The sequence below is a fragment of the Calypte anna genome, chromosome 13 (genome assembly GCF_003957555.1).
Source record: "Calypte anna isolate BGI_N300 chromosome 13, bCalAnn1_v1.p, whole genome shotgun sequence".
Lineage (NCBI taxonomy): Eukaryota > Metazoa > Chordata > Aves > Apodiformes > Trochilidae > Calypte > Calypte anna.
Window position 1 is genome coordinate 2,860,893 of NC_044259.1, and position 22,895 is coordinate 2,883,787.

The window sequence follows — 22,895 nt, forward strand, 5'->3', positions numbered from 1 at the left end:
ATGTTGGTTGATGAGAAGCTCATCAGGAGCCAGCAGCTAGCACAGGCAGCCCAGGAGCTAACTGTGTCCTGGGCTGCATCAAAAGCAGAGTGATGAGTAAGAGGAAGAGGGGATTCTCATGAGACACACACAAACACACACCCAGTGCTGTGTCCAGTTCTGGGGTCCCCAACAGAAGAAAGACATGGAGCTGTTGGACTGAGGCCAGAGGAGTCCCCAAAGGTGATCTGAGAGCTGGAGTGGCTCAGCTCTGGAGCCAGGCTGAGAGAGTTGGGGTTGTTCAGCCTGGAGAAGAGAAGGGAGCAATGGGGATACCTTAGAGCACCTTCCAGTGCCTGAAGGGGCTGCAGGAAAGCTGGGGAGGAACTTGGGACAAGGGCCTGGAGGGATGGGATGAGGGGGAAGGATTTCAAGGAGATTTAGGTTACACATTAGGAAGAAATTCTTTGCTTGAGGGCAGTGAGTCCCTGGCCCAGGTTGCCCCCAAAAGCTGTGTCTGATCCCTGGCAGTGTCTCAGCCCAGGTTGGATGGGGCTTGGAGCAACCTGGGCTGTGGGAGGTGTCCCTGCCCATGGCAGGGAGTTGGAATGAGATGGTCTTTAAGGTCCCTTCCAGCCCAAACCAGTCCATTGTTCTGTGAATTATTACCATCTTAGTGTTCAAAGTTTGTTGCAGGCAACTGGCTCTGACCTCATGTGGCCAGAAGGGACTCTCATGACCCATTATGTGTCCCCCTGCTCCCCCCTTCATTCTTGCCATAAAGACCTAATGATGCCTTGAAGATGGGGAGCTACAGAGCCCTGCTTTGAAGTTGTCTTTACCTCAGCAACGTGTATTAGATAATTGGGTAATACTTCAGGACCTGAATGCTGTACTGAGACAAGTGTTTTGGCTTTCAGGCTAAAGGAGGAGGGGGCATTGGGAAGACATAGTAGTGAAGAAATAGGATTTTTAGCATTCCCTTTCCTCTCTGTTGATTTTCAGGTGTGCAGGACTTCTGAAAACAACAACACATAGAGTTTTAGCCACAAAACTGGGGTGAATAATTTTTTTAGTAGTTTGATTTGGACTGTAGAGCTTTGCAAAGCAAGTGAATCCCTAGAGATCTCATGCCACATCAAGTTCCAGCACAGTAAGCAGAACCAGATGTAACTAAGGCTGGGAAAGGTGAAATAACTGGACCTCATTAGTCAGGCTACTAATGAAGGAATTGCCAGACCCTCCTCAGCAGACTCCAGAAACACTGAAGGTTGGCACAGCTTTTTCTCTGCAGTACTCTAATCTGGATTGGGCAGTTGCTGGAATAACCCCTGGGGAAGGAAGCTTATGGCAAGTGAGATGTGCTGATTTTCCTGATGATTGCATTGTACATGTGCAGAAACTGGGACTTTGTGTAGGAGCAAAAAACTTTGCTGTTCCCTTATGCTAAGATTGTCTGTTCATCATTGGGAAAAATTTCTTGGTCCTTTATGTATCCTTAAGTGTCTGTATTTAAAAGGAAGTCCAAAGCTGTTTCTTCCCTGTTTTAAGAAGATTAGGTAGGTACCCAAGGAGAGCTCATTTGGCTGACTTTGGGGAGATAAGACATGAAGTTCTTAACTGAGGTACAAAAATATGTAGACAGTACACTTCTCTTTTTTTATTTTGTTTGTTTGTTTGCTTTTGAGCTGGAGTTGGATTAGGATATTGCAGAGTAAGGAAAACCTGCAAATAGGTAGGTGGGTTGCTAAAATTCTGTCTGGCAGGAGGTGACTGGTTAGTCAGGTCCTTAGTTGATTCATTTTATGTCATTCTTCTCTCTTGATCACCTTGTTTCAAAGTCTAAGTTATCTGCACAGGGGAGGAGGGGGATTAGGGGGGCTGGGGAGAAGGGGGTGTTCTAAAGGTGTGATGGTGAGGAAAGGAGTGGGGATGGTAAGCTGAGGACCTCTCTGGTGCCTTGCTGTGGAGCCTGAGTGTGATGCTGTGGTCTGTCCACTGATTTTCAGGAGGAAGCAGTTAACAACCTGCTACAGCACTGGGACACCCGCAGCTCTATGGGGCCGTATGGAATCAACCTGAGAGGATTGAGGGGGATGGCAGAGGAGCTCACCAAGCCTCTCTCCATCATCCACTCAGTCTTGGTTAACAGTGGAGGTCCCAGATGACTGGAGAATCGCCAGTGTGATCTACAGGAAGGGCCATAAGGAGGATCTGGGGTACTACAGGCCTGTCAGCCTGACCTCAGTGCCAGGAAAATCATGGAGAAGTTCCTATTGAGTGTGCTCACATGGCAAGTGCAGGACGGGCAGGGGATTAGGCCCTTCCTGAGGTCTCCTCTGAGCCTCCTCTTCTCCATACTGAACACCCCCAGCTCCCTCAGCCCTTCCTCACAGGACTTGTGCTGGATCCCTTCACACCCCATTCAGCACCACTCTCTGGTGGCCTCCAGGCAGTTCCTAACCCAGGACAGAGCGCTCCTGTCTGAGCCCTGGGCTGACAGCTTTTCCAGGAGAATGCTATGGGAATGGTGTCAAAGGCTTTGCTGCAGTCGAGGCAGACTCCATCCCCAGCCTTCCCCTCATCCAGCATTGGGTCACCTGACGATAAAAGGAGCTCAGGTTGGTCAGACAGGATCTGCCCTTCCTAACCCCGTGCTGGCTGGATCTGATCCCCTGTCCCTCCTGTAGGCGCTGTGGGATTGTCCCCAGGATGATCTGCTCCATAACCCTGCCAGGCACTGAGGTCAGGCTGACAGCCCTGGAGTTTCCTGGGTTCTCGTTCCAGCCCTTTTTGTGGATTGGTGTGACATTGGCCAACTTCCCCTCATCTGGGACCTCCCCAGTGAGCCAGGACTGTTGGTAAATGATGGAGAGTGGCTTGGGGAGCTCTTCCAAGTACCTTGGAGCACCTCAAGTGGTGGGTTCAGTTCTGAGCCCCTCTCTACAAGACAGAGATTGAGGGGCTGGAGTGAGTTCAGAGAAGGGAAACCAAGGTGGTGAAGGGTCTGGAGAACAAGTCCTGTGAGGAGAGGTTGGGGGAACTGGGAATGTTGAGTCTGGAGAAGAGAAGGCTGAGAGGAGACCTCACTGCTCTCTACAGCTCCCTGAAAGGAGGGTGAGAGGTGTGGGTGCCTCTTCACTCAAGTGAGCAATGACAGGACCTGAAATAGCCTGAAGTGGCACCAGGGGAGGTTTGACTAAATATGAGGAAGAATTTTTTTACTGATAGTAGCCAGGTGTTAGAGCAACTGCCCAGGGAGGTGCTGGAGTCACCATACCTGAAGGGATTCAAAACAGTGTAAATGAGGCACTTCAGAACGTGCTGTTGGGTGATATAGGTATTGATATTTATATATATACACACACATGGTTTTTTTTTTTTTTTAATTGAGGTCTTTTCCAACTGTGACAATTCTGTCATCTCATTCACTGGCTTTTCTCAGGGGTACAGCTCTTTTTTGCTCAGCCTCTGAGGTGAATTGAACTGGGCTACCTTGGCTGTTTCCATAGAGCTTGGTGGCATGTTCCATGAGTTTGAGAAGAGGGAAAAAGGGCCAACAGCAGTATGATGGGCAAGGAGCAGCTCAGGCCTTGCCTGGCAGTTCAGAACATGCTTGTGATGAGAGGAAGTTGTAATGGCCACCAAAGCCTGAGGACACTCATCCTTTAGTCTCAACTCTGACTCTACACTTGGTGGACCAAAGGTTTGTCTTTTGTGCCTGTCTTGCACAGTTGCACTGTGGCAAATTTCCCCACAAATCAGCATCTCTTGGTGATCACCTGTTAGCTGGTTTGATGGAGATAGAATGTGATTTGATTGTGCACCAAACCAAGTTTCCTTAACAAGTTGTCACCTCAGGGGGATGTTCAGGTGCTCTGCTTTTCCCATTCCTGGGTAAGCTCAGCTGCAGCTTAAGTTTTCTGACTCACCCATTCCTTTCAGGCACAGATACATGTATAGATCTGTGTGTAGATACATGGATAGCTCTCACCAGCTGTGGGTCTGTTCTGGAAATCACCTTTTGTCTCATTATGTCTTTAGATCTCTTGTCCCAGCAGATTGAGAGCAGACTTAGCCCAACCATTTAGGGGGGGCTGAGGAGAAGACCAAAAGAGGTCTATTTGTTTCCTCTGCATTTTAAGAAGGGGCTTGAGACTCTGCTCATGTGGCATTAAAAGGTATCATAAGATGAAATATTCCAGCTTTGGAAACAGCACATGAGTGTAAAGTTGGATGGGCTCCTTGTTTGACATGGAGTGACCAAGTGTAATTCATGGCTAAATCTCAAAAGGTGGAGGTAGCCTTGGCTACAGTTTCTGCAGAAGTGCCTGAAGGGTTTTGATAAGCTGAGCTTCTCAAGCCCAGTTCTGGTTTCAGAGCATGATGAAGAATTTGAATTCATGGCCCAAGTAACTGCACTGTATAGTATTACAGAAAAAGTTTTAGTATTACAAAACCTGATTTTGGTAAGTAAATTAATAGTATGCTCACTAATGAAAGGAGGATTATGTCAGCATTGTTCATAGGTGCTGTTTTTAATATGTTGTTTTTTCATCCACTTCTATGAAAAGCAAGGTAATAATAGAATGTTCTTTTAAACCTGTGGAAAACACACAGCAGTGCTGAAATGGTCTTGGCTGCACAGTCATTGCACTTTGAAAGTGGTGCAGCCATCCTGTCAAGCCTTCAGAAGACACATCTGAGCATCAGTCTTCTGTATAACAGCTGTTTTTGTCATCATCTCTGCCTTGTTCTCTCTTTAGGATCCCAGCAGTCCCCATGGGCAGGAACAGCTCTGTTACTCCTTCTGTATAGGGCAGAGACTCAGGAACTTCAGTGGTTTGTCAGAGCTGGAAACTTGGTGCTGATGTGTGGTGGAATCACCATAAGGACCCTTTTGTCTACCTCTGAGCTGACTTTTGTGGAGGGAGGATTGGCAAGTGTGTCCCATTGGTAGCTGCATGGCAGCTGCACAGGGAGGGCCCTCAGGTGGTGCTGCAGTCTGCTTACACCTGGCCTCTGTGCTGGAGGCCAGGCTGCAGCTTGAGACAACTGCAGAAAATCACACTGCATTTCAGGCAGCCTGCACAGGCATTAGCATCCTCCTCACAGCCATGGAGCCTTGCAGTTTGTGCTGGGACAGACTTTGAAGGATTGTGCTCTCAAGCTCAGGTTCCCTTGTCTGAGCACCCTGTGTTCTGGTGATGGTGGTGATTTATTTCTCCTTATCTGTACTGCAGACTTCTCTCTTTTAACCTTCATGCTAGGGCTAGTGGGAAAAATAGTACCATCAGATCAGTGGGTCATTCCTGTCCATGTGAGCAGGTTGGATCTGGCACTTGTGGAAGCAGTAAATCAGGTTGACTTGGCTGATAATATTGGGGGGAAAAGACCTGGCTTTCAGGAACAAATCCAGGTGATGAAAGGTGCACCTTTAGTCTATGACCCAAGGTATTGCCTGTCACCACTGCTGTTGCCTGTGGTGTAAGTAGGTACAACCTTCAACCTTGCTCTTCAGCAGTATAGGCTGGTCCTGGTTGTGGTCACTTTGAAATGTTTAAATGGTTTTGAAACTAGTCTTGTTTAATAGGCCCTTGAAACTAAACCCAAAACTCAGGTGAACATATGGCCATGCCCATTTCTACATCCAGGTAATAACTTGTGAGAAGAGCTTTTACAACACTTTGGAAAAGTACTTAAAAGCTTTGGCTTATTAAATAATTGTAACTCCCCCTTGCTAAGGATTTTTGCGGGACTTTGTACTTTCTTTCCATCTCTCCCTTCCTCTCACATATCCCTGTAGAAAGCAGCCCCCTCTCCTGTTTTGCTGTGCATTGTCAGCCCAGTCTCTCTGGACACAGCACGTTCCACCTGATAGATATGTGAATGTACATACTGGATGGCAGAAACCCTACTGCAGCAAACTGCTTCCTTGGTGCCAGATTCCCGTGGGGCTTTGGCAGAGCCCTGTGTCCCTGACTGACTCCTGTGGCTTTTTTGTAAGCAAAGATCCTTGCCACTCCCAGCTTTCCTCTTTTGCCCTCCCTGCTAAGATCGTTTTCTTTCAGTGACCAAAGGGATGGCTGTTTTTGTTAAAACTTCAGGCCAAAACCAGAGAACATACAGCAATGCCTTCTGTTGGTTTCTAAGGGAGAATCGTGCACCTGTAAAATCAGCTTATCATGTGCAGATACCCCTGAAGGTGATGAGATGCTTTAATTACATTTGGAGTACTAGCTCTCTTTGGTGCTTTGAAGCAGGTTCCCAAAGAGAGATACTTAATCAAATTTATGTTTATTTCAGGCTTACCCTCTCTAGATCCATCCAACAGCTCTACAACTTCTTCTTCAGGTCCTTTGACAGGCTTTTCAGCAAACATACAAGGAGCACGGGTTTACCTTCAAGGGCCAGCGCCTGTTGGGACTCCCAGCTTTAACAGACAGCATTTTTCACCACATCCTTGGACAAGCGCAACAAATTCATGTAGGAACTTCATGGGTCTGTCTTAGTTAACTATAAATTCATAGCTATTGTCTTTAGTAGATTTATAACTTGAGGGGAAATTACCCCGTGATGCACAAAATGCTTTCCGATTGCTTTTAGCAGCTGTGAGGATGGTGTGGAAATCCCAAGCTGTACTATTCTGTTTTTCCCCATGTAAAATGCCACTAGTTTGGGGTTGAAGGCATATTTGGGCAAAAAAAATCAGACATTGTAGACTCTAAGAGTGGAGGGCATGAAGCTGTGGGGGAGTGGAGGTGATTATACCAAACTAAAGATTCCCCTTTAAGTAGTATGAGTGTAATATTAGGTGAAAATGTCATGTTTGCCATAGTTTGAAGTTATCCTTGCCTTTTTTTTTTCATTTATTTTTTGGGGGTTGTTTGTTTTGTTTTCTTTGACTTTTTTTAATTTTTCTTTTTTAACTTGATTCTGGAATGATATCATGTTACTTAAAATGTTCCAAAGTCTTTAAGGATCATCTGAGGTAACAGTGGGTTTTCTTCCTAATGGGAAGAACATGGAAGTAGCTTGACAGAAAATATGGGCTTTTGATTCAGAATTATAAGTGAAGAGGCTTTTCATGTCACTGCATGCAACTTCATTGCCACTCTGAGCTTAAGAACCAAAACATTTGAATGAGTGATCAAAGGAAGTTGGATTTCTCAAGAGGAATCAGTGACGCTTCTGAAGGTGGTGGGATTTCTGCTATTATGTTACACATGAGGGTTTGAGAAGCTGTCTCGTTTCTCTTCTGCTGGAAGTGGTGGATACCAAAACAAACTGTTTAGACACTTAGGGTATTTGGGCTGATGTTCTCACCTCTTCCTGAAACTCTTCCATGTTTCTTATTCTTTCTTGTCATTAATTTAGATGTACTGCTCTGTCATGAGAATAACACGATTCTGATGGCTGAAAGCATTTGTGTTTTAAAGCTGATTTTAGAGTTAAGATTTCTACGTAAAGCTTGAAGAGTGCTTGTCAAAAAAGACTAAAACCTTTTTATCATTTCCTTTGAGATAATACTGGGGGATAGTGTGGGTAGCATTTATTCTTGCTAGCATCTGTGCTTTCTGTGTAATTAAGCAAGAGACATAATTCTCTTCAGCAGGTGAATCTCCTATTCCATCAGTTTCCTCAGGATCATCTTCACCCCTTTCAGCTGCTTCTGCACCTTCTAACCTGGGCCAGCCTAAAGCGGGTAACACCAACCAAGATCGCAAGGTTCCCCCTCCCATCGGGACAGAGAGGCTCGCCAGGATCCGACAGGGAGGAGCTGTCACTCCTACACCCTTGGGAACCAACTTCACAGCTCCTGTGGGTCACAGTGGTATTTGGTCCTTTGGAGTTAACAGTGTATCTGGTAGGTCTTTTGTACAGTTGTTTAAAGAAATTTAGAGGGTCTTTTGCAAGTCCTACGCTTGAAACCTGGGAAGTTGTGGCTGTGTCTCAGGGCAGGTTGGATGGGGCTTTGAGCAACCTGGTTTAGTGGGAGGTGTCCATGACCATGGCAGAGGATTGGGACTAGGTGGTCTTTAAGGTCCCTTCCAACCCAAACCAGTCTGGGGTTCCCTGAGAAGGAAGGTGGGAAGGAGGGATGAAGTTCCACAGTCTGTAATCAACTTCGGTGTGTTACATCCTGGAGGGAAGCCTGGTGTCAGTGGGAGAGTGCTCTGTCAATGTGCTTTTGTCTCCCAATGGTTGTGGTTTACAGCCAGCCTAGGTTATCTGCCAGCATACACTTGTAAACCTTGAGAACACCTCTGCAATGTCACATTGAATCTGTTGAATGATACAGAATTTAAAAAGTAAACAACTTTTATCTGTTAAGGGGGGTTGTTTCCTAGTCTGACCCTTGGCTAAAAGGCCAGCTGTCTCCATTCAAGTAGTTTCTAGACATGTTTCCATTAACATTTTAAAATGTTATTTGTGGTGCAGCTAGTGCATCCAGAAATACATAGCTGTGTATGCTGATTTCCTCATGACTCTTGAGTTATGGGGTAACTTCTGTTCCAGGCAGTCCTCCTTTCAAAAGAACAACTTCCAAAGTTTTGCATTCAGTTCCCTGGTAGTTTCTGGCTTTTGGGGAAGGGAGAAGCTGCAGCATTTGAGATGTAAAGTGTTTCTACTGGTGTCTTTAAAGACAAATGTTTAATAGTCCTATATTTGTTGTATTTTTCAGTGAATGCTTCTGTAATTTGATTAAGTGTCTTGGCATTAGCTGTGGTTTTTCAAAAAAAGTGTGTATGTGCCCACAGACAATACTTGGAGGTTCATTGAATCTTAGTTGTTTGCAGTTAGTAACTTGTAGTTACTAGCTCTGTCACCATTACCTCCACACTTGTCTGAAGGATCAAGATAAATGTATATGCAGATGACATGTGACTGAACTTCCCTGGCCTTACTAGTCTCTGTTCTTCCCCTTTTTTTGCCTCTGTCATAAGTGGAACTTTTTTCTGTGTTCCTTTGGTATATGAGAGGATGGGGAAACTGGAGGAGAAGGAATGTGTACATGTACCCAGCCTTATAGAGTGCTTCCTGCTGCAGCTTCCCTGGGAGAGGCTTTGGTGCTGCAGGGAAGACTTGAGTGCTTGCATTGTCTGTGATGGGTTTTCAGCCTAAAACTGTCTTTGCCCAGAGCAGAGCCCTAAGATACCTCTGTGGCTATGAGATTTTGGGAGCCTTTGGGTGTATGTAGGTGTGTGCAGCTGCTGAATTCTACTTCAGGATATTTTCAATAAATTGTAACCAGCCATTTTCAATCTCCTTGTCTCCAGAAGGCTTGTCAGGTTGGTCTCAGCCTGTCATGGGAAATCATCCAATGCATCAGCAGCTCTCAGACCCAGGCACTTTTTCTCAGCATCAGCCAATGGAGAGAGATGATTCTGGAATAGTGGCTCCCTCAAATATTTTCCATCAACCTATGCCAAATAGTTTTGTGGATTTTTCTAAAGTAAGTCAAAGAGAGTTTAGTCTACAAGAGGGCTTTCTTAATTGTATCTCCTGTTCTGCTTCTTTATGCTGTATGTGTGCATATCTTCTACCATTGCTTGCTGCACCTAGACCCCAACTTCCTTTCATCCCAGTGCTGACTGGGAAAGGTGCCCAAGCCTGGTGGCTTGTCATTAAAAGAAAACCAGAATTTGTAGATTGCAGATGTTCTTTCATCAAGCAGCTGAATGCCTCAGTCACTCTCCAATGTTTCCTTTGTTGCACAGCTCTTCAGGCTGATCAAAGATTTAATGCTTTCAGTGTTGCATGTTTTCATTTCGTTCAATCAAATTTCACTTCAATGCTTTCAGATATTCATGCCTGTGAATATCCCATGCCTTTCTTAAGGGGAGAGGGCAGGATGAGGGGACCACTTGTCTGTGCCTTGTATGTCAGTGCTGCCAAACAGCTTTAGGCAGATAGATGCAGCCAACCAGACTCAGGTCAGCCACCTCCAGAGGAGTGTCCAGGATGATGTGCACAGCAGCAGACCTGCTTACAGCATGTTTCAGAAACAGCTGTATCATGTGCTTTTGGGATCTCCTAAATTTCAGCGCAGCAGTCATTCAGACATGGCAAAGAAATCTCTGATTTCAAAAAGCTACTCAGAAACTTGCTCTTTTTGAACTGGAACACCATTTTAGATGGCCATTAGTAATTTACAGAAAATCTTCTAGTTGGAATCTTGAAGGCTCGAGCTGTACACAGCCCCTGGCTGCAGTCCTGCCTGCACTGAGGTTATCACATGCCGCAGAGGTGAGCAGAGGGAACACTGACATCACGTTTACAGCTGCAGTGTCTGGCTTCATGGAGGTCATCTGAAAGTGCTTTGCAGAGATTGCTGCATACTGGCGAGATGTAATTTCAGAAAAATGGGTAAACTGACTTGAATCTCCAATTCTGAAAAGTCACTGTGCTCCATACTCTGCCAGTGTCTGCAGGGTGCCCTGTTTCCTTGCAGTGCTGAAATATTTGGCAGCAGGGAAACATTACACACAGGTGTGAGCTGCCTGTCACCTTGGCAGATGTGGTACTACAGTCATCCTTCACAACCACAGCCTTCTTCACCAACGATGCTTTTTCTCTCTCCCTCAGGGTCTCCCAATTTCCATGTATGGTGGCACCCTTATACCCTCACACCCCCAGCTCGCAGATGGCCCAGGAGGCCCCCTCTTCAATGGGCTCCATACTCCAGATCCCGCCTGGAATCCCATGATCAAAGTGGTCCAGAACTCAACAGAATGTACTGATGCTCAGCAGGTAGTGTGGCTGCCTTTTTTCCACCTTTGCTTACTTAGATTTTTTTGCTATACTGTGCTTTGTTTTGGTTTTTTCATTTTTGGATAGGTGACACATTTTTCACTTCTTTGATAGAACTGAGATTGTTTGCATGACTTTTCCCCTATAGTGTGTGTGTGTGTGTGTTTATAAAAATACATGGTACTATCCATACTAAGCCTTCCAGGTAAAGTAACTAGCATTTCAAGACTGTTTAGCCAGGTAATCAACTTTGTTCTAAATGAGAGAGTTAATATCCATACTCAGCATCTTGCAGGTTGTCAGTCAGACCTTGGCCAGAGCTTGGACAGTCTGGTTTGATTTCTAGAGGCAAGCCTTAAGCTTACCCTCTAGTGGTTAAATGCTCTGTTAAAGGAACTTTTATTTGTTTTCATAATAGCCTTGTCTTTTTATTTCTTGCTGTAGATTTGGCCTGGCACCTGGGCACCTCACATTGGAAACATGCATCTCAAGTACGTCAACTGATTTAAGGGGGTCTATCCTTTTTTAGCCTTGTTTGGGAATCTTTGTGGTCCTGAAGAACCTTGGGGATTTTTTAAATGTGCCTAACTAAACGTATTTTCTGTGGGCTGGAACAATGGAAACTTGATTGCCCATTGTATAAGAACAAATTGATTTAGCTATACAAACTGATTCTGTTCACCAGTTAGTTAAGCCATTTGGAACTTAAAAATCAGACTAAACTAGTGCTTTTGGCTAAACAGTACTGAACGCTCCTTGTATGCAGCAGAGAACTAGCTGATTACATGATTTCAACCTTTTAGGGTGGTAATTACATGTATAATTGTTTACATACTTAAAAGGAAAAGCTGAGTCAATTTCATGTCATATAGTGGCTCTACTTTATGTAGCCTGTATTAATGTGAAATATTTACCTGAACATTCAATAAAAGGCAAACAGTATTTATAGGTTGTGTGTGAGAATTTTGAAAGAGGCTGAATCTTGGCTTCAGGAGCTGCTTCTGTGCCCTGTGATCACATAATTATGTGTTCAGTGTCACATAATTAGCATGTGGATGCAGTCAGGGTTTGGGGAAGGGTTTTGATCCACAATTGATTGCAGTATAAGCTCTCCTGAGTCCTTCCCCCTGCCAGTTGTTAGCCTTTTATTGTTTTGTGTGTGTGAAAATACCTGTGCATTATTTTTTCTTCCTGGGTTAGTTCTGCTGCTTCTAGCTTTCTGTTTCTCTGGGTGGGATGCCTGAGAAATCAGATATTGTTCAGGGGCTGGAAGTAAGGGCTGGGTTGGCAACATGGCAGCTGATGGCATCTTAATTTGCAGAAGGTAATCAGGCATCTTGCAGGTAAATACAGGGTTTCTCACCTGACTCACTGTGACCAAATGCCTAGAAGATCTTAGGAAAGCAGTGACCACATCCCAGTAGAGAAAAATTCAATATATTCAGTGTTAAGCTTCTTGTAACCTTTTAAATCTGGTAAGAGCTCCTCAAGTCCTTTCTGTGAGGGAGAAGGGCATTTTTTTCATACTGCTTAAGGTGAATGTCCATTCTCTACCCTGGTGAAGAAGTTCTTGGTCCATTTCTTAAGCAAGTAACTACAGTGCATGTAGTGTCCAATCTAATGGACCACTTTTGGTGGTTTCTCAGACCAGATGCAGGCTTCCTCCACTTTCTCCAGATACATCCTTACATTCAGCAGCAGAGTTTCCCCAGGAAAAGCAGGAGGAATGGGTGCTGAAAACCCAAAGTGAACAAGCAGTATGCAAGTATTGCAGGCAAAATAAACCTCAGAAATGGTACTGGATGCTATATTCAGGTATTTTTCCTAGTATTTGAGGAGGAAATGCAAAAATCATTGAACTGTTGCTGATAGAGCCATCGGCAACAGAGAAAACACTCGTGTCATCAGTAATTGTGTTGAAAACATGGGATTGTAAGGCAATAGTGTTTGTGCTTGGGGTGAGTCCAAGGGGGAGGGACCTAAGGCCCCACCCACAGAGGCTCCATGGCCACAGCAGGCACCACCAGCTCCTCCTGCCCCATCCCGGGGGCCCAACATCCCCCCATGCCAGAGGGCTACAGCTCTACACCAGGTGGCACCATCTACTCCACCACACCAGGGGGTAAGAACCAGCAATGGGACAGGGTTGTCCCTTGAACAGAACAGTGGCCTCAGCCGCCCTATCTCTGCCTGATGGAAGCAGCTCCATCCTTCTGGGGCTCTCCAGTTTGCAGCTTGGTTCCTGGGGACATGGGCAGCTTCTCTGGGCAGCAGATCCAGGCAGGCCCACGGTATGGTAGCTGTGCTGGCAGCCCAGAGGTGGAGGGGAACAGGGACCCCCAAACCTTTGTAGAAAGATCCTGATAGAAGTTAGGGCCACTGCTGTCCTGTGGTTGGGGTGTGGGCTCTGCAGTGCTGCTGGGGGGGGCTGGGTGCAGCACTTGCCCCAGGGAGATGGGTGATGTCTGGGCACTGCTGGCTGGAGCTGAGGGAGGCTCAGGACAAAGTCTGCTCCCACCAGTCCTGGGGAAAGGTACTGGGTGGCACAGCTCTGTCCAGAGTGTCCCGAGGCTGCCCTTCTGTCCCCCTTCTGACTCCCCGCAGAGCCCCTGGTTTGGCTGTTGAGTAGATCCTTTTCTTTGCTGTCTGTGCTCAGGGCAATGTGTGTGTTCTGTCCTGAGCTGGGCATGTTGCAGTTGAGCTGCAGGCTCCATTGTGTGCCCTGATAAGCTTATCTGGGGCTGGGAGCTGGGTGCTGGCGCAGGGTGTGTGATGTGGTTGTGGTGTCAGAAAGGGCCCAGCCTGTCCAGGTGCTCTGGGCCCAGCACTGCTGGGCTGTGGTGACAGCTGGGCAGGGGGAAAGGCCTGAGCTGGGGCAGGGCAGAAAGTGTCTGGTGCAGCCTTGGAGGTTGGTTGCTGGGGTGCAGGGAGGGACAGAACTTGGCCCTGGGTGGACACTGGGCTCACCTACCAGAGGTGTCCCTGGAACCTCTGGCACCTTGTCCTGCAAGGCACAGCAGGGTGGCCAGTGGGCTGAGCTGATGGGGATGGGTCCCCAGGTACAGCTCACCATGATGCCAACAGAGGGGTCACCCAGCCTTGAGTGTTAAGAGAGCTGCAGGCAGCCACCCCTATGCCAGCCACCTCTGGGCAGGGTGTGCTGGAGACCTGCCCAGCCACTGGGCTCAGGCTGTGCCCAGGGCTGGCCCTGCCTGCCAGGCAGCACCCAGGGGCACTCGTGTGGAGGACAGAGCCTCCATGCTGTGCCCTGGCAGAGCTCCAGGAGCCTCAGAGGGAGAGGAACAGCATGGGGAAGAGCTGCTGGGCAGGGTAGGTGTCAGTCTGCCACGTGGGAAGCCCCACGGTGGCTCCAGAGCCAGGTGTGTTGCTGAGCCTGTCCAAGCACTGGGTCTCCCCCCCTGCTCCAGGCCCTGGCAGTGGTGCTTGGAGGAGGGGGCAGGCAGGCAGTGCCTGACAGCTCCCTGCTTTTGCCAGGTACCCGCATCATCTACGACCGCAAGTTCCTGCTGGAGTGCAAGAACTCGCCCGTGGCCAGGACCCCTCCCTGCTGCCTGCCCCAGATCCCCGGTGTCACATCCCTGGCCCAGTCCAGCCTCGTCAAGCTGGAGGAGCTCAAGGAGCAGAATGAGAGTGAAGAAGCCATGCCAGGTGAGCAGCCCAGGCATGCAGCCCTTGGCTCCTGCCCGCCCAGAAGGGCAAGGGGAGGTTCCTGCTCAGCCCCAGTTCCAGCTTAGTTTGCCTGCATGCTTCTCCAAAGGCAAATCCCCTCCTAACCTTGGCCCTGTGTCCCTCCATACCCTTGCAGATCAAGACCAGTTTGAGATGGACATCTGAGTTTCCAGGTCCCCGTCTCCAGGCCATGACTGGGCCTGTTCCTGGGCCTCGAGGAGGTGCTGGCATCATGACCAGCTGGCTGCAGCCCTCTCTGATGCTGGGGATGGATGTGTGACACCTCAGGCTCTAGCACAACTGGCTGGTGCAATTGCCTAGGAGCTCATGCTTGATCAATAAACACCATGAAACCCGAGCTGACCTGGTGCATCTTTGTGTTGGGGCTAACTTGCAGAGTGAAAAGGAGCTGAGCACCACCAGGAGCCCTTTGGGAGTACTGAGGATCATTTCCTCTTGCACTGAGACTGCAGGATGGGGGTGCTGAATGCCAGGGCCTCGGTGTCTGCTCCCAGGGTCTGAGTGCTACAGTGCAGCCTGTCCCAGCTGTGGTGGGGACAGCTGTGAGGTCTTCCTGCAGGTGTGATGTGGGGAGCAGCACAATGCTGTCTGCTTGCTGTCCAGGATAAACATCTATACCCTGGGCTTACCTGGCCTGATTGTCATCACTAGCACTGTGATGTTTCTCTGTCCCCAGCCACCCAGGTCTCTTGGGTCTGAGCTGTGCCAGGATGGGCAGGAGCCCAGATAGAAGCATGGGCTGTAGCTGCAACACAAACCCTGGCTGTGCCAGGCAGGCCTGGTCTAGCTGCAGGCCAGCTTCCCCAGCCAGCCCAGAACTTAAGCAGCCATGTGCCTGCTGCTGGAGTTCACCGCACAGTCAGTGAAAGGCAAGGCTGGGGGTAGCAGGCATTGCCAACCAGTACAGTACATGCATTGCTGCCCACTCCCACTGGGTGATGCTGGGGTGCTGCACTTTCCCTTCATCTCTTGTGGGCTGGGAACACCTTGCCCAGGCAAGAGCCCCTTGGTCAAGCCTGAAACCAGCTGCCTCCTGCTGCTTCAGAGAACCAGAATCCACCTACTGCCAGAACCCCAGGGCAGGCTATGGCGAGGGGCAGGTTAGTGCTGTTTATTAAACATCATGTAGTGAATCGCCACTAAAATGTTACAGTGATTAAAATCTCATTTTCCTGGGCGAGGACTGGGAGGCAGAGGGGGTTCCCTTCTGCTGGTGGCCCTGGGTAAGGTGCTCACAGTCTGCAGCCCTGCCCCTAACATCAGGAATCCTTCTGGCCGTCCGGAGGCTTAGCGCTGCCATCCTGTGTCTCCGCAGGCAGCTCCGCAGCAGGCAGGCTCCTGGTCTCAGCAATCAGACGCTTGACACCCACCAGCCACTGGCTCACCTCGTTCACATGATCCACCATGAGTGAGCGGTGGATCTCATCAGCTGCATCCCAGTGCTGCTGCTGAAGCTCTGCCAGGAAAGGGGAAGCTGTCAGAGGTCAGCCTTCCCGGGAAGCTGACAGAGGCATGGGGTCAGCCTTCCCGGGAAGCTGTCAGAGGCAGGGGGTCAGCCTTCCCAGAGGTGCCCCCTGCCTGGGGCCCTGGTGCTTGCCCCTCACCTTGCACCAGGAGGCTCATCCCCTTTCTCACCGGGGCTGACAGCTTTCCCTGAGCCCATGCATCCTCCAGCACGGTCAGCCGCCGCCCGATGTCATCACACACTTGTTTCTGAAAGCAGAGATGAGCTGGAGGGGGGACCCGTGTCCCACCAGCTCCGAGGAACCCCCAGGGCAGTCCCTGCCTGTCTGCAGTGCGTGGGACAGGGCTGAGGGAGGGGTTTCCGGGGCCTCACCGACACCGAGGGGCGGCAGGAGTCGAGGGCTTCTCTGAGCGGGCCGAGGACGGCATGGGCAGGCAGGCTGCATTCCTCCGGGCAGGCTGCAGCACTCGGCCCCCTGCTCTCTGCCCGCGGGGCAGGGCTGATGGACCCCAAGGGGGGTGGTCCCAGCGCCCGGGGAGGAGGCGCTGGGCTGGAAGCGGAGGCAGAAGGGGCAACGGCCGGGTCTGGAGGAGCACCTGCAGGGAAGAGGCAGCACACAGAGCCCCGTCAGCACAACCCAGCCCGCAGCTGGGAGCTAAAAGCTCATCACCCCCATCGAACCGGCCCAGCAGGAAGCGGGGGTCTCCAGCCCCCTGCCCGTGCTGCTCCAGGGCTGGCACTGCCCGGCATCAGCACCTCAGAGCCCGGAGCAGGGACAGGTGCCACCAGCACCGCTCCTACACCGCCAGGGAGCAGAAGGAACCAGGCTCCACACCGAGCCGGGCGTGGAATTCCCACGGCATCCAAGCAGACAGAAGGACCAGGACAGGGAATGGAGCGGGAGAGGCCCCTGCGGAGCCTCAGGCCTGGGGACAGCGCTGGAGCCCGGCTCCGCGGGAGCAGCCCCGGACGGGCAGGTGGAATCCGGGTGGGTGAACCGGGGGCTTTGCGGGTGCTGACCTGGGGGAGCTCCCGTGGGCGGAGGGGGGGCCCGGCGGGTGAGCGGGATTCGCTTGGGATCCCCGGCCTGCGCCTGCAGCCCGTAGGAGAACTGGGGAGGGTCGTTCCAGCCACGCTCCTGGTTCCCTGCGGCAGCAAAGGGCACAATGAGAACCGGGGAGAACCACGGGCACCCGCCCCCAGAGAGCCCCTGCCCGAGGATGGCCGCCCCCTCCCCACACACGGTCTGTCCGGGACTGCCCACACCGGACACGACCCCCCGGAGCCTCCCAAGCCTCCCCCCACCGGGACAGGGACCCGGGCCCGCCCCCTCCCCACCCGGTCACGGCTTCCCTGGGGTATCCCACACGGAGCCCCCACCCCACCATGATCCTCCGTCCCGGGGCTCCCCCCAGGAGCCTCATCCAAGGTCCCCCCGCACCGGAAGCTCCCACGGCGCCCCCTCACCCGGCTTCACGTAGAGCTCCGCCATCCCGCCACGTCACGCCGGGCCCGGCCCCTTCCGCCCGTGGGGGACGGGACGCGGCGGGGGGGGCGGGGGAGCCCCGGGTCCCGCCCCGCCGGGGGACGGGACGGGGGGCGGGGGGCGGGGCGGGGGCCTCTGGGTTCTGGCCCCCGCCCCGTCCCCCGTCCCGGGCTGCTATGGAGTGTGGAGGAGAGCCCGCCGGAGCCGGAAGGTCTCCAGGAAGGAGAAGAGGCCCCGCTTGCGGGCTCCAGCCCCCGCCGCTCCGCCGCTGCCCACGCTCGCCTTCGCCCCCCCGACGGCAGCATCCCCCGAGGCGGCCGCCCCGGCTCGGCCCCGGCCCGGCGGAGCCTTTGTCTTAGCCCCCGGTGCAGCGGCCACCAGGCACTTCTGGTACTGCACCTGTGGGGACAGAGCGTGGCCGTGGGGTAGCACCGCCGCTGGGTAAGACACAGCCTGGCACGGCCGTGGGGTGCGACATGACACCGTGTGGCCGTGGGGGTGAATCGCAACGTGGAACGGACACGGGGTAGGGGCACGACACAGCAAGGCCGTGGGGCTTGGCACAGCATGGCATCTCCACGGTGTCAGGTGCAAGGCGGGGTGCTCGGGGGGTCACGTGCAACAGGAAGGGGTCGTGGGGTGACACGCGACACGGCATCACCGTGGGGGTCAGACACAATGAGGTGGGGCACAACACCCAACCCAGCACAGCACGCCTGGGAGTCGGACATGGTACCGTGGGATCAACTCCCTCCAGCCCCCGCCGCCATCCCCAGGGTCAGGTGTCCGACCCAGGCCCCTGCCTTTGCCGTCTCCCGTCCCCAGCCCTCGCCTTCTGTGGGGAAGCTAGGGGACACCAGGAGAAGCCCAGCCCCTGCTCACCATGCAGGCTGCCTGCACCGCTTCCGAGATGGTGCCGGCGTCTGGCTCGCACCAGAAGGCGGTGCACTGGAAGTGCCGTCCCGTGTCCACGATGAGCGCGAAGGTGTGGGCATCCCGGCCCACCCCCAGGAACGTCACGTACCGCACCTGGCACTCCCAAATGTGCGCCACCTCCTCGTCTTCCTGTGGGAACCCCACGGGCATCCATCCCCGGCCACCCTGCCACCCACACCAGTTCCCCCCTGCTGGCAACTCAGGTCCCAACGGCGGGTGCCTGTTCCAGCTCAGTGACAGCAGGGGACCCCCCGTCCCCGTCCCTCTCCCCACCTGTGCAGGCTGCACCCTCATGGCCGTGTCAGAGACACGGATGAGGGAGGGCATCCAGTGTTCCCGCCCAGGGCCCTGCGTCAGCTTCTCGATGGCCTCATTCAGCACATCCATCCCTGGGGAGCAGAAGATCCCATCCCATCAACCACTGCCCCCCAGGCAGGGAACACCCGGCACCAAGACAGACGCGGCTGCCAGGCTACTCGGTGTTGGTGGGCTCTCAGGTGGCCCTGTGTGGCCAGCACTTACCCATGGCCCTGGGCACGGGCAGGCTGCCGATGTACAGCGCCTCGTATGTCTGCATTGACTGCCTCACTGCTTCCAAAACATCCACTGCCACAGAAGGAGAGGTGGGGGTGGTCTCCATGTCCCCCCCCTTGTACCCAGAGATCCCGGGGTCACAGCCAGGCAGGCCAAAGGGCTCTGCCTGCTGACTGGGCAGGGGGAGCAGCCCGTAGGAATGGGGGGACAGTACCTTGCAGTGGCAGGTCCTCGTTGGGGATGGGCTCCAGCACAGTGTCCCGTGATGTCCTGCTGCTCGCTATGGCTCGCTCAGCCATGATCTGTAAGAGACAGGCAGCCCTGTGCCTCCCCTTGCCCCCGAGACCCCCGCCCCATGCCCACACTGCCCAGAACCCCTGCATCCCACCTTGGAGCACATCTCGTGCAGGGCTTTGGCGATGCCCTTGGCGGGCACATTGCAATGGAAGACGTGACACTTGAGGACGCAGGTGTCCTTGTCACTGGCCACAAAGGCGAAGTCTCTGTAAGGCCAGGGAGAGCCCAATGTGAGGTGGCAGAAGCAGCCCCCATTCCCCAGGCTGCCCACCAGCCCCTTGCTCCCTTACCTGTCCCTGCAGCCACGGTGGCAGTAAGGGAGGGAGGAGGGGGGACATGTTAACTGCTGGAGTGCTTTCTCCCCACAGCAGGCAGAGCCATCCCCCAGCCCCAGGCTCTGCCCCAGCCCCGGCACCTGCCATGGTTGCAGCCAACACCCCAGACACGGATGTTGAGAATGGGCTGGTGGTGGATGAGGCTGCGGTCAAGGGGATCCACCAGGCTCATGGTGTCCTTCTTCAGGATCATCACCAGGTCCTGGCCCTGCAGAGAGTCAGCAACTCCCTCAGCCTTGCAGATGTCCTTGGTACCCTGAGCACCCAGTCTCCGTGTAAGGACACCCCTGTCCCTGCAGCTGGCTCAGACCCAAGTGTGGGGACAGTCCTGTCACACTCAACAGCCCTACCCAGGTACCATTACTGGCCGTGGGTCCAGGCACACCTGGCACAGCCCCCAAAGGACAGGCCTCTTGGACTCACCTGCCTCACACTGCGGAACACCCCATGGATGGGCTGTGTGGAGAGACTGGGCCCTGCCACTGGCACTGCCTCCCACTCCAAGCATGCTCCCCCTTGGTGGGGACAGCCAGCATCAGCAGTGGCCCCAGGGTGGGAGCCTGTCTGGCAGCACTTGTCCCAGGCTCTCACCTCACCCCAGTTCTCCACAGAGCCCTGGCCCTTGCTGTTGGAGAGCTGCTGGATGCAGTTGTTGACAGCGATGCTGCTCTTGCCAGGTGCCAGGTCCTCCTCGGGGATCTCCACCCAGCCCAGTGAGCGCACAGTAAAGCACTGAGAAGAGACAGGTTTCAGCACCTGGCCAGGACCACCATTCCCACCCCACACCCCTCACCGTGCTCAGCCCCAGCCCACCCATGCTGGAGCTGCCATGGAGCCCCTGGGTGCAGTACCTTGGATCCAGGCTCTTCAGTCTGCTGGAAGTCCTCTCCGTGCCAGGGCAGTGAGGTCCTGCAGCAGGAAGGGGCAGGTGAGGGGACAGTTCCCACTCATCAGCATGGACCTGGGGCACTCAGAGAAATGCCAGGATGCTCTGGCACTGGCAGACCCCTGTGCCACCAGCTGGGAAGCATCCCATCGGGATGACCAGTATTGGGGTCCTGCTGACTCCAGTGTGTGAGGCTGCTTTGGTGATGGGGGGCATTTGGGCCCAGCAGCCATTGGTGACTGAAGCGGGAAGAGCCCTTCTTGCTCCTAGGGCTGATCCTGAGGCCTCAGGGCTTAGCCCATTCCTGGACGATGTCCTAGGGCTGTTCCTGGGGCTCCGGGATCTACCCCTTCTTGCCTGCTCCTGGGGCTCCTTGAGCTGTGGGCTTCTCAATCCTCACTGAAGAGTGAGAGCTGTCTCTGTGGGTGTCAGCTGCTCTCTTATTGGCCCCGTGCTCCTGCACATGCTCAGGAGGGAGGCCAGACACAGGTGAACCCACACCCACTCCTCAATAACTCAGGGCACCTGGTCCTGTCTCACTACAGTGACCAAGGGTCAACAGTGCCCCAGAAGCCAGCAGAGCACATGGGCAGCCCTACCTCCGAGACAGTGAAGCCATGGGGCTGGGAATGGGCCTGTCTTTTCCTGAGTGCTTCACCATGGTGGCCTGGAAGTCCTGGGAGAAAGAGGAGAGAGGTAAGGGCAGCAAGAGAGGCTATCAGGAAGCACCAGGCAGCAGCTCTCCCTCCCAGGACAGCAGTGCCTCAGCTTGTGACATCTCATGTAGCCAGGATGAGGCCAACATGGGACCTGCTTGGAGCCTTTCAGGGGGCTTAAGCTTGGACAGGAATGAGCTGAGCAGGACTTTGGAGTGACAGAGCCAGGCCTGCTCCAAGGGGAGTCCAGACCAGGCTTCTGACAGGGAGTGGGAACCAACACCAGCCCTCACCCCCCTCGCCCCCTACCATTCCTTGGAGTGTCTCCTCTCCATCAGCCTCCAGGTACCCTCCTGGGCTGGTGGTGCACGTGGGATGCTGCCACTGAGTCGTGCCCGTTGGCACGTGCCAGTAGTAGGTGCCCAAAGAGTCATGGATTTTCCTCCAGCCCGGGGGGAGGTCAGGGTCTGTCTCCAGGCTCTGGTCACTCCAGAGGTTGTCTGTGCAGAGGGAGAGTGTGAGGCAAGAGGCAGGGGGGTCCCCCAGCTGCAGTGCACCCTGAGAACAAAGCAGCTCCATCCAGCAGGAAAAGGGTCCTGCAGTGGCCTCCGGGCCCAGGAGACTCGCACGGGTGCGCAGGCTCGGCATGAGGCCAGAGAGGCTGCGGTGGTGGCAAACTCAGGGCACTGCAAGTGACCGGCCCCGGCAGCAGCCCCTGACTGGCGCCTGGAGGGATGGGGTGACCCCGGCAGGGACACGGAGTGCGGGCAGCCAGAGCCTGCTGGGAAAGGAGCCTTGCGGGGTGGGGCTGCCAGCACAGAGCTCCCGCTGCCAGGATGCGGTCCCCAGCCCTCTGCCAACACCCCGGAGTGCCCGGGAGCAGCTCAGTCCCAGCTTGGCCGGGGAAGGAGAACTGGGGACAGACTTCTTAGTGCCTGGGTGCCTGCAGGAGGGAAGCACCCTTGGAGGACTGACTGCAGCTTCCTTCCTCCCCGTGGGCCACGATCCGGACAGCTCACGGGAACGAGTCCGCGGTGCAGCCCCAGGGAACGCAGCCCCACATGTACAGGGCTCGGGGCACCCCGGTGGTGCTGCCCCCCAAGGATGATCCCGGCGAGGCGCCGGCGGGCCGGGCCATCACCTCGGGCCGCAGCGGGGCACCTGCAGCACCGCGGACAGCGCCGAGACCGCCGCTCCCTCCCTCCCGCCGACCCGGCCCGGAACGCGCCCCCGGACCCAGCCCCACTCCTCTTCCCCGGGTTCGGCCTCGGCCCGGAATTCGCCTCTGAACCCAGCTCCCGGCCCGGCCTCGGCCCGGAACCCGCCCCCGGACCCAGCTCTCGGGGACCCAGCGCGGGGCCAGGCCTCGCCTTCCCCCCCCCCGGCTCCGGCCCCGTTCCCGGCCCCCGCCTCGCCCGGTCTGGTCTGCTGCCCCGCTCGCCGTCCCTGCTGACCGTCGCAGTTGACGAGGACGATGGCCAGCATGTAGTCCTTGCCCAGCATGGCCCCGGCGCGGCCACCCCGGCCCGGACCCAGTGACGGCTGCGGAGGGAGGGGCGGGGCCGGGCCGGGCCGGGGCGGAGCGGGACCGGGGGGAGGTACCGGGGAGTGGGGGGTGCGGAGAGGCCTTAGGACACCGGGGGGGCTGGGGCTGGGGCAGGAGGGAGAAGGGGAGGCTTGGTGGCCGGAGGGGTGATGATGTCCTTCGGTTTGTCAGAGGAGCAAATGGGGCATTGAGGGGCAGGACAGGAGGATTCTGAGTGCGGTACCAGGTCCGTGCCAGCCCCCTGTGCCCTTCTGTCCCTTCCCTTCCCCTTCACGCACCCTTAGCCTGCCTCCCTTCCCATCCCTTCCG

The 22,895-nt window shown here is 53.9% G+C and overlaps 3 protein-coding genes across 14 annotated transcripts in view; 1 reads left to right on the plus strand and 2 right to left on the minus strand.

The window, feature by feature from the left end:
• The window catches only part of LOC103534782 (ankyrin repeat and KH domain-containing protein 1), a 118,055-nt gene extending 103,656 nt beyond the window's left edge, over window positions 1–14,399 (plus strand). For 2 of the 12 annotated variants that reach the window (XM_030459438.1, XM_030459443.1), the window contains 6 exons: window positions 6,286–6,465; window positions 7,592–7,846; window positions 9,261–9,436; window positions 10,570–10,734; window positions 11,179–11,225; window positions 14,230–14,399. In XM_030459438.1, the coding sequence (XP_030315298.1) occupies window positions 6,286–6,465; window positions 7,592–7,846; window positions 9,261–9,436; window positions 10,570–10,734; window positions 11,179–11,225; window positions 14,230–14,383 (977 nt within the window). In that variant the 3' untranslated portion in view covers window positions 14,384–14,399. Of the gene's footprint in view, window positions 1–6,285; window positions 6,481–7,591; window positions 7,847–9,260; window positions 9,437–10,569; window positions 10,735–11,178; window positions 12,171–14,229 lie in introns of those variants that run through there. The other 10 variants (XM_030459441.1, XM_030459440.1, XM_030459439.1 and 7 more) reach the window with 10 other exon arrangements.
• A 1,110-nt stretch (window positions 14,400–15,509) lies between these two features.
• Window positions 15,510–17,466, minus strand: SRA1 (steroid receptor RNA activator 1). The gene is made up of 5 exons (XM_030459333.1): window positions 17,378–17,466; window positions 16,931–17,056; window positions 16,283–16,506; window positions 16,050–16,158; window positions 15,510–15,901 (listed from the first exon to the last, which is right to left on the minus strand). The coding sequence occupies exons 1-5, from the start codon at window positions 17,400–17,402 to the stop codon at window positions 15,705–15,707; spliced, it is 681 nt and encodes a 226-aa protein (XP_030315193.1). The 5' UTR covers window positions 17,403–17,466; the 3' UTR covers window positions 15,510–15,704.
• A 104-nt stretch (window positions 17,467–17,570) lies between these two features.
• APBB3 (amyloid beta precursor protein binding family B member 3) lies at window positions 17,571–22,563 on the minus strand. The gene is made up of 13 exons (XM_030459332.1): window positions 22,495–22,563; window positions 21,350–21,540; window positions 20,984–21,060; window positions 20,350–20,407; window positions 20,090–20,230; window positions 19,579–19,706; window positions 19,454–19,459; window positions 19,255–19,369; window positions 19,081–19,168; window positions 18,855–18,938; window positions 18,606–18,721; window positions 18,279–18,461; window positions 17,571–17,795 (listed from the first exon to the last, which is right to left on the minus strand). Exons 1-13 carry the CDS (start codon window positions 22,541–22,543, stop codon window positions 17,571–17,573), a joined length of 1,461 nt encoding a protein of 486 aa, XP_030315192.1. The 5' UTR covers window positions 22,544–22,563.
• Window positions 22,564–22,895: the final 332 nt, after the last annotated feature.